At 39.2% G+C, this 10,445-nt stretch overlaps 1 protein-coding gene across 2 annotated transcripts in view; it reads left to right on the top strand.

The window, feature by feature from the left end:
• The first annotated feature begins 5,874 nt into the window (after positions 1-5,874).
• The window catches only part of mcama (melanoma cell adhesion molecule a), a 55,298-nt gene continuing 50,727 nt past the window's right edge, over positions 5,875-10,445 (top strand). For both annotated transcript variants that reach the window (XM_038707716.1, XM_038707715.1), the window contains exon 1: positions 5,875-6,078. In XM_038707716.1, coding sequence (XP_038563644.1) covers positions 6,015-6,078 — 64 coding nt within the window. In that variant the 5' untranslated portion in view covers positions 5,875-6,014. The remainder of the gene's footprint in view (positions 6,079-10,445) is intronic.

The following is a 10,445-nucleotide window of genomic DNA, read 5'->3' as shown; positions in this document are numbered from 1 at the left end:
TTCTATATATTTTTTTTGTAATGAGGGTCATTTTCAACATGTTGCATTGATATGACATTGATATATTGATGCTACACCTCTCACTTTTACGTCTGAACTACTAATAATACTTGCACAACTAGGTGGAAAAGGGTAAGATTAAATAAAGGCACAATTAAAACTAGATGGGATAACTCAATTGTTTGAGTTTAATATTTTTTTTTTAAAAGGAGGGTAACAAATGGATCCGATGAAGGTGTTTTGAAAACATCCAAAGTTCAGTAGCTCTGACTGAAAAAGTGTAGTCAAAGTTGAGTTATGAGAGCGTATGTTTTGTGGGCGCCTGCACAGAGGGGTGGGGTGGGGTAGGCGGAACCTCCGGCATTTTATGCTCTCTTGGTGAAGATTCTCTCTCATGGCAGGTGAAGGAGTGAAGTGGCTGGTCATACCATCTGTCCCGAATGTAGCACATGCCTGTCCACACCCTCCTTAGGACAGCAGGAGAGTTTGCAGTGCAGTGACTGCAGTGCAAGGGGAATTCAGGGCACTCTTAATTAAAGAGAAAATAGGGGAAAACTGCAAAGACAGAAAACATGAGTTGAGTAATGAGTCTAGATTTAGGAACAGCAAATCCTCAGCCAGACATATTACTGTAGCCCAAAACTAGGCAGAGGGAGGATAGATTGGACAACTAGTTTCTTTAACCGTGGCCACGATTTTTCCCAAAGCCACAATGTTTCCCTAGCCTCGACCAAGTTATTTTTGCCCAATTCATCATCTTTCCCTAACCCTGTTGTTTTTATGCCTAAACCGAACTAAACTTTAACCACAGCAGTGTCAGATCATTATTATTCATTTTTGCAACTGAATAGAAAACACTTACTGTACATGTGTCTTCCTGGAGGACAATAACAAGCAACGTATTTTATTGTCTAATTTGGTGAACTTGTTGGTTTGACCAGGGTATGGAGATAGAGAGGATAGGTGATCAAGCCCTTTGAAATTTACATGGAGAAAACAGGATCGTAACTGTCTTAGGTACTTAATTTTTGAAAGCACAGGATCAAAAATCGCATCTAGATTGTGAGCGTGTCCTTATTAGTAGATAATATTTATTTAGTTGAAGACGTATGCAAAGCTAGTTGTCAACTACATAGCAGCGGAAATGTGTTACAAAGTTAATGATAATGCTGTATTCACGAAACGAAAGACATGGAGGAAGCATGCAGATTAAAACAATAGATAGGCCTAGCAAAGGGACACCACAAGTGAGGCCAGCTATAAAAATATAAAATGGTCTCAAACACAACAGAAATTGCTAAAAGGCTTGTCCACTTTATGCAGCTGACTTAGTAAAATATTTAGGTCAGCATTGTCAAAGGCTGATCAAAGGATCATGTTGAAAATGGCAACAGTTACACATTGCTTGTGTCTTCGTTTGCATTTTCAGATCATCTTTGGAAAAGCTCTCCATCCACAATTAAACACAAAAACAATGGGGACACCTCTAAAGCTTTCCTCTTTCAGTTGGCAATATACAGTAGCGTTGGTAAATAATACAAGTGTGTATTCCAGGCATTTAGTGGTAAGAAGCCTGTGTTCTGTTATCAGACAATTGAATGAGTATAAAACAGAGAATCACTAATGTCACCTGTCAAACAAGGTTACCAGTGCAATACGACCGCTGATCAAAACACTATCCTATGCTGCAGATCTGATCTGACTGCATAAACATCAATACAGATTAATGTCAACAGCTGTATTGTATGATCGGCTGTTTCTGAAATCAAAATGAGCGATCAGAGAGACAATTAGAGAAACATGTCTTACTGTATTAGTGCTACACAACATCTAACTCTCTGAGAAGGCATATCTCATCATTTTGGAAATGTTTTGTTCTTCTCACAATACAAATGAGAACTGTGTTTTCAGATCTATCAAAACATATCATTAATGATTATTTTCATTACAGTTTTGTTCATCAGATTCTTTAGAAGTTGGGTAACTAGGGTATGTTCAGGCTGAGTTGGAAATAGCCAGTGGATAGTGAGCTGCTGGTATTAACAAAGGGGAGAATGTGTGGGCTGACAGTTGGAAAAAAACTGTTTCAGGAGAAGCCTGGTTAAAATCCTGTCTCATGAGTAAGAGGTAGATAGATTTCATGTGAAAGATGGATTTCTTTCTTGATTGTCTCAAATCCAAACCAAATATTCCCTGACATGAGATGTGAGATAGACTTTTACACATGTGTGCAGCTCATGCTGACCTCTTTTCAGCATGAAGGTCAAATTGGGTTTATTTTGAAACGACAAAAGCTGATTGACTTGTTCATATAGGTGCTTTTCTAAGCAGCATTTCACGTCTATCGTCTTAATTAGTGAATGAGAATTAATGAAGCTATGTGCTTATTTTTACTCTTCTCTCATTTTGGCCATTATGTTGTGATATACTGAATACTTTTGTCTCCATGTCTAATACCTGTTACCTACAGTTGTGGGCTCATGTATGACAGGGGCTGGATAGCTGGGTGACTAACACAAGGAAGCTTTTTTGCTGCAGCTGTTAGTCAAGGTGAATCCACAGTCAGTGATGAAAACATAAGCTCACTTTCCTGGAAAAAGTCCAGTGTTTCTAACCTTTGCTCAATCCTCACTCTAAATACTGTGTTTTCTGCAGGGGTGTAGAACTAGGTGGACAAAGGGGGTTGGGTATACAAAGATACTTGAATGAATAGTCATGGATGCAATAGGGCCCCATAGAGAATGCCTATGTACATGGGCCAGATTCTTTTGCTACGCCCCCGGTTGTGTGAATCATGGCTGTTTATTTTAGTCTATTTTATTCATAATTTATTCATGTGTTGAAGAAATATGCTAACTTTGTCCTCACAAGAAGAATATTAATTAGGCCATATATTTCCTGGAGAAAATGTGTGGGCTAGAAGCAGCTGGACGTACAAAAACTAACATTGAAATGGTCGTTAAGTGGCTTATTATTGCTAGATGCTCAAAAGTGGTTTCTATGGTCTTCATTGGCGAATACCTTATTTCTAAGATGACCTACTATACTATAGGTAGTTTGTGGTTTATATACTCAGTTGTAACATTAAAATCTCTTAACATTCCTGTAAAATTCATGCAAAACGCCTATTCAAGGCATATCCGAAGAAAATTGAATGTAGTTCTTGAACCATTTGGAATATCTGCATGGTTTTGGGCTTCTCTGAAAGATAACACTCTGGAGTATCTAACCCAATAGTCAAAATGATTGTAAGTGCTACTGGAATTGTTTAATGTAAGTTTAAACACACTACAACTAATATATTTTTCATTTCCGCTTGAAAATGTTTGCCAACAAATGCATGCAGACAAATATAGCTGGGACTTATTAGCTGGAAAACACTGTAGGACCACAGGTCTTTGAGTGATTTCGGACACAGCCTATGTCTTAGCGTATTTTCTCTAAAACAGCACCACCCCTTGGCGGCAGGCGGCTGCTGCATCGCTTCGTATCAGAACTTCCTACTTAAAGCTGGATATCGTTATTTTCAGAATTTTATTGGCTACATGAAGTGCCACTCATCGGCACAATTGCTTGCAATTGGCTCGGCCTACCTACGAAATAAAAAAGGGGCTGGCCCTTCCTCACAGCGCGGGCTCTCGTTGGCTATTGAAGGTTGTGAAAGGGATATGTGAGCTCCTATTGGCTCGGATTTGGGGTCACTCGAAAGGTCAGAGTTTAGCGGCTAATTTGAATACAAGCTATCGAAGTTATTTACATTGAAATCGGCGTTATTACGGTTATAATGACCAACGAGCCACGTCTGCCGGCAAATATGAAACGATGTGGCAGCAGTCCCTGGGGATTTACTGATGGAATAATGTGTTTTGGACTAAATGTTTTTACTGGATTGAATCGTCTGGAGCCTTGACAACGTAACAAGGCCGTTTTTGTTGGAATATAATCGATTAGTGGATTAACATGAGGCTTCATAGGTGAGTCGCAGCAATTTTGCTTGTACTGGTTGGTCTGACAGAAGCGCTGATTGTACCCGCTGCGGTGACTGTATCTTGAAATGGTTTCCATTGGTCGAATCACGAGGATTTTAGCTTTCAAACTGTGTGTCGAGTATGAAGTTAACATATCAGCTGCGTGCACATACTGAAAGCTGTCCGATCAGCGTGTTGATATGCCACACCTGTGAGGTGGATGGATTATCTCGGCAAAGGAGAAGTGCTCACTAACACAGAATTTGACAGATTTGTGAACAATATTTGAGAGAAATAGGCCTTTTGTGTTCATAGAGAAAGTCTTAGATCTTTGGGATCAGCTCATGGTGAATGGGGACAAAACAAAAGGGTTGTGTTTATAATTTTGTTCAGTGTAAATAAATGAATAAGTCAAGTTTACAAATGAGTCTTAAGCTGCTTTTTTTGACATGTCCGCAATGTCCACATATCTTAAGTCCAAAGGGAGAGAGCTCCACAACTTCAAAGTAAGTCTCCTTTAGTTTGAAGCCTAAAGTGAGGTACAGCAACTTGGTCAGAAGACTAGAGACCAACTGGTGACATAAGGCTGTAGTAGCTCACTAACCAGGTGCCTAACCACCCATGTGGAGCTCTAAAAGTAATCAAGTCAGTAAATAAGTCAAATATTCAGTAGATATCTTTTATTTTATAAACCATTTGAACATTGGGAATAAATAACTTCATTATTATCACAAAAATATAATTATATAGTTGAGGTTGGGTTGAGTTAAGTTAACGCTGACAGAAAATGCAGCATAAACTTATAAGTAGGTTCAGTGCAACATGTAAATACCATGAGCTGCAGTAGCTAATAACCTCTAGTTATCACTGGTTAACAGTGATTTCTATCATAAACAAATCAAAGGTGCAGACAACTCATGCAAACAAGGTTGAGTGGGCTGAGTGACATCTCTACAACTTGTTCATGATTGGTGGAACTTGAGGAGTAGCAAACTCACCTGTGTTGAACTGAATCACTTCTCACAGGCTTCTGAATCTGACAGGTGGAGGTCCACTAAAGTGCTGGTTTTGCCACTGACAGACTAAGATTATTAAGTGTTTGACAACATTATGGAAAAGATCCCTACAGAGATAAACCTTGTTTCACTTGCTTTGGACCAATTTAAAAAAATTTTATTCTCTCACTTACGCACAAAAAATGGCTAAATAGGGTCCAGGTTTAAAAAAATACTTAAGTGAGTAACCCTTTAACTTTTTGCCAGACGAGTGCCTTGGACCTTTCTTCTTTAAATAATGAGTTGCTATCACAGCAATGAGTAACACTTAGGTTACTTGCTGTCTCTGCAATCACAGTCAAGTTATTCCACAAAAGTGAGAACATAAAAGTGAACAACTTGTCAGTGAACACTGGATGTGCTGGAAGGCGTTATTTTACCTTTGGACAGAGCCAAGCTAGCTGTTTCCCCTGTTTCCAGTCTTAATGTTAAGGTATGCTAATCACCTGCTGGCTGTAGATATGAGAGTAGTATTAACCAATATGCTAAACAACTGCTTTACATGCATTAGCCTATTTGAGTAAATACTAAGATACTATTCTACCACAGCAAAATGCACTCAACTTCCAGTAGGCTACTTTCCAAAATTAAATTTCAGGCCCATGTGTAAATGGATTTATTACCTTCAACCACTATGCAAATAAAGTGTCCCAGTTATTAAGCCGAATTCAGCCAACAGGCCATGTGACTTAGACTAAAAAGGTGTGCACTGCTGATATGGTAAGCTTCTTGTCGTGACCCGGAGGACTTTCCACCAAGAAGAGACATTTCTGTGTGAATTGGGAGACATAGTTTGTAGCAGTAAAAAAACACCGATAATCTACTTCTTCTTCCACACATTCTATAAAGCCCCACAGTGGGAGGACCCCGCCAGACATTAATTGAGCACCCTCCCCTCCTCTCCTCAGTCTCCTCCTGGCTAACTTCTCGTCGACACGCCACTTCAGTTCAGATTATTTCGGGACTGGATACGACAAGCACTCTCAAGAAGATGGCTTTCCTACACAGAACATTTCTACAGCTGTTCCTTCATATGTGCCTCCTCAACTGGAGCGGTGAGTTTTTAATTAAATGCTCTCCTTTGTGTGTGTGTGAGTGTTTTTTTTATAAACAGACAAGTTTAGTGAAGTAGAAATAGTCCGTTGATACGAGTTTGAATGAGAATACAACGTGTGTGCGCGCTCTGCTCGGATGCTCCAACCAAATATTTATGACATCTCCAAGTGTTTTGTTTTGTAGTTCACTAGAATATAAGTGTCGATTTTGGTCGGGTGTGCGTTTATGTAGTTAATTATGTTATCTTAATGGTTGCTCCTCGCTTTTCATAGGGACTTTGAAAGCTATTTTACATATAGTGGAACAACATGCGCTTAAGCTTGTTCAATTGGCTTTCCACAAATTTCACACTTTTTCAGCATCTCAGCCCTTATTTTTGGTTGTGTTTTTTTCAGTCTAGTATCGTCGTAAAATATTTAAAGGTGCAATTAATTACTGCGTAATTGACGCATGAACCGCACCAATTAACCTACCAACATGCACGTACAGTGCGTTACAGCATATTTATACATATGGCATGTGCTTGGTGTTTTTTTTTTTTTTTTTTTGTTTTGTTTTTGTCATGTGTCATAAATTGTTATTCGAGAGTTATTAAAGGTTTAATAAGACTGCTGTAAACATCTAAAGAAATTCAGTGGTTAGACCGCAGGACCAAATTCAGCAGAGTCCCAAAGCAGGACATGCTTAGTTTTGAGTCTTTAAACCAGACAATAACAGCAGTGTGATGGGTGAGGCAGGTTTTTACATGCAGGACAGACCAGCAGGAGACTGGCCAACTTGTGTGTGTGTGTTGCTGTTTATCTCCTCTGCTCCTGTCATTATCAGAAACAGTCTTGAGTTTACCTATATATTGTGGATATGTTTTCCTCAATGAGTTTTAAGTGTCAGGAGTAATAATTCATTTAGTTAGGGCTGCAGTTAACAGTGAGTCCAAGGTCATGTCCTCAAAAGGGCAGAGAAATACAGTACATCTTTGCAGTTGAAGAACTGCTAATTGATTTTCTGTCCTTAACTAACAAACTAATTAATCCACTTTGCATTTGTTGCAACTCTGAATTTAATTTATAACTAATTTTAGGACATCTCCTTGGACTTAAGAACTTGTGATGGGCATATTTTCACTATTTTCTAACATTATATAGAGCAAACAATCCATAAATTATCTAAGGATATTAATGGATGTTAACAGTCTAATCAGTAATGCAAATAATCATTAGTGTCACCCCCACAGCTAATGTTTGATAAGGGGTGAGAAAAAGACTGTATCCAATGAGGTCCTCACATGTCTGGTAGTGTGTGTGTGTGTGTGTGTGTGTGTGTAGGTGCTCCCTTTCATACAGGCCCCATCTACTCCGTTTTAGTTTAGAAACTGAGTTTTAAAACAAATATGATCTCCGTCCACACCAGCGTTTCAGCTGTGTATCAGAACTGATCTCCTTCTATACTAAAACGTCTGAAATGCACATCAAGTGGCTGTTCACGTACACTGGGCATGCGTGTGCCTGTGTAAACATGAAGCAGATGGTCTATTCCGGTCTATTCCGTAGTTACAGAAAATCTGGTGAAAGTATGAAGTACTACAGACGAAGAACCACACCAGACCAATGGGTCATGGACCAATAACGAGCTGGGACTGTTACTGAATGTAACATGGGAGTTAAAATGCTGTGGCGGCGGAAAACAGACTGGGAGTCGTCGCAAAGTAATTATGGTGTCATACACAGTACAAGTGTAGGCTATAAGTGTTACTTGCACAGTACAAAATATTTAAAGAAAAATACCAAGTAAAAACCTCTGTCAGCAGCAACGTGTTTCTACTATGCATGACTTTCGAGACCCAGTGTTTCCCACAGGATTTTAAGAGACCATGTTGGGTGGGCCTCGGACCCTCTCAGTGGGTCTGGGGGCATGTTTTTATGTTTTTGTTAACTTTTAATGGACACTGTGAATATAATCCAATTAATCTTATTTCCATACTGTATAGACACCTTAGTTTGAAAACCGGACATTGTCACATGTGTATCCTCGCGCTAAATTCATCAAGTTCGACAATGTTTGATAAATAATGTTTTATGTGGTTCTCGTATGGCGTAACATGAAGACTTCAGACAGCCTCTCTTCAGGTAGGACTCTTATACTGAAACACTTGTCTTTGTAAAGAGAGAAACTGACAGGATAAAGTCGCTAACATGCCTGTCAGCTTGCTCTGGGCCGTTTCACTTACCAAAAAGGCTTGAAATACATGTGCTCTCCAAATTTTGGTGCGGCTAGCTTAATCGCCTTCTCACAGATGAGATAAACACAGATGACAGAAACAGACCGTTAACGTTACCGTAGTTACCTCGAAAGAAAAGTGGTTGTGGCACAGCGTTAAAGGTCTTCACTAAAACGCTCTCCGAAGTTTTGAAAGGAAAAACGGGGTCAGCAGCGTTTTAGGTCTTCGTTTTCGCCGTTTTAGTCTGGACGGGAGGTGCAAACGTAGCAAAAGTTCTCCGTTTTAAAACGAAAACGTAGTGTGGATGGCGCCTCAGTTTTGACCTTTTCTCAGCTTCCTTACAACAGTTGCCGATATATGACTGAACACCGTAGATATACAGCCTACTATCAAGGAAATACATCGTTATCCACAATGCTCTGCTACTGCATGCCTTTAGAAATGAAACCAACTATGGACCAAGTTATTTTTTTGCTAATCAAACTAAGCTGAAGTTCAGTTAAGTTGTGCAGTGTGTGCGGACGTACAAAAATAGATTTCTGAAATATTTAAGTAATTCAACAACAGTAAAAAAAATCGCACCCTACTCTTAAAACATGTTCACTGATGGATTATCTAATTCAAGCAAGATTTACTGTACAGAATTAAATGTAAACCTTCCTTCTTCATGTTGCATCTCACAACAGGACAACACTTACTCTGTCCTGACCTTAAACCTCTTTTTTCCCTTAAATCCCTGTTTTTTAGTCCATCAGCCTTGTCTTAATTGGTTTACCTCTATTTAATCCTCATCTCCCCACTACCTCCTCTGGAGACAGAGTAAAGCTGTCTGTTTTTGGATTAGGTGGTTGGTTAGTGGATAGTTACAGACCCCGTCCCTCTAAAGAGCTTCTAAACAAGGTTCTGTCAAAACTGACCTCCACCCCTAATGGGCCTTGAAAGGCACTTACTCAGATACGATTTGAGGCTAAAAGCATTTCTCCTGTGTGGAAATAAACCCATCGTGAGTATGAGAAGAAACCCAAACATGTAGCTTAGTTGATGCATTGTACGCCAACTTCTATTGATTTCACAGACCAGTGCTCATCAGTATGACGGTCATGTTGTGTTACAGGAATGAGCAAGAGGTCCAGGCAGTGTGCTTATACTGTAAATCAGAGTAGTAGCAGAGCTTTGAATGTGCTTACTTAGTTCATTCCATTTTCTGCTTTTATTTGATAGTCACATTAGAGAGATACAAGAGAGGCAGGGAAGAGAGGGGGGATGCAGTAAAGGGCCCAGGGCAGATTAGAACCCGGACTCAGCATGATGCATATGCTACCTGGTGAGCTACCGGGGCACCCCATTGTGAAATATTTTAACCAAACAGTCCTTGAGTGTATGTTAAGGCTTTGAGGAATCCTCAAAGTCAGTTTTTTGTTGTAATATATATTATGCTAATACAGATGAAAGACAGGCACCCTTTAATAACTAGATGCAAGCCCAAAATGATGGAGGATGGTAGTTGTGTAAATTATGGGAATGCATTCATCTCACCCAAAGATTCAATAACTATCTTGATACGTGATTCCCCATCTAAAACAAGATTGAAACAGATATATCCTGCAATTCTGCTGTTATTTATGATTGATTTAGTAGGATTTGATGTTTTTACTTGTTCATTAATTAAAGGGTTTTTGTTACTAAATTAAAAATAAACATTTCCTCGTTTCTTATTTCAAATACTCAATCATAAATACCCCACAAAAATATGTCCACTGTCACACCAACAATAGGTAACATGAGCATTGACAGCGAAACTTACATGGTCTTACATTATTATGAAACACAGCCACTGAAGCTCATTATGAGTCAGTTCAACACAAACTTTCCTGCTGCTGTTAAGACTTAAAGGAGGGCCAAATGTGTATTATTCCAAGGCTGAAAATAGTCCCCAACAAGTTCACTATTTACTCCTGTTTTAGTAAAATTGTTTTAGGAACCTGAACCTTTTTTGTCTGGACCACAGCTATAAACACAAAAGTCTGTTCCTTACTGGGAGATAAAGTTACAGTGTTGGTTGGTAAAGTGTCCTCAATTACGTCCTCAGGAGCACATTGACCATACACTGTCCAGCCATGTAGGTTACTGGGTTTTGATCTAGTCTTGATA

This window comes from Micropterus salmoides, unplaced genomic scaffold (genome assembly GCF_014851395.1).
Source record: "Micropterus salmoides isolate LMB-PRFRI ecotype aquatic unplaced genomic scaffold, ASM1485139v1 Ms_hic_scaffold_9, whole genome shotgun sequence".
In the NCBI taxonomy this organism is placed as follows: Eukaryota; Metazoa; Chordata; class Actinopteri; order Centrarchiformes; family Centrarchidae; genus Micropterus; species Micropterus salmoides.
Note: the sequence above shows the minus strand (reverse complement) of the source record. Positions and strands in the feature narration are given on the sequence as shown.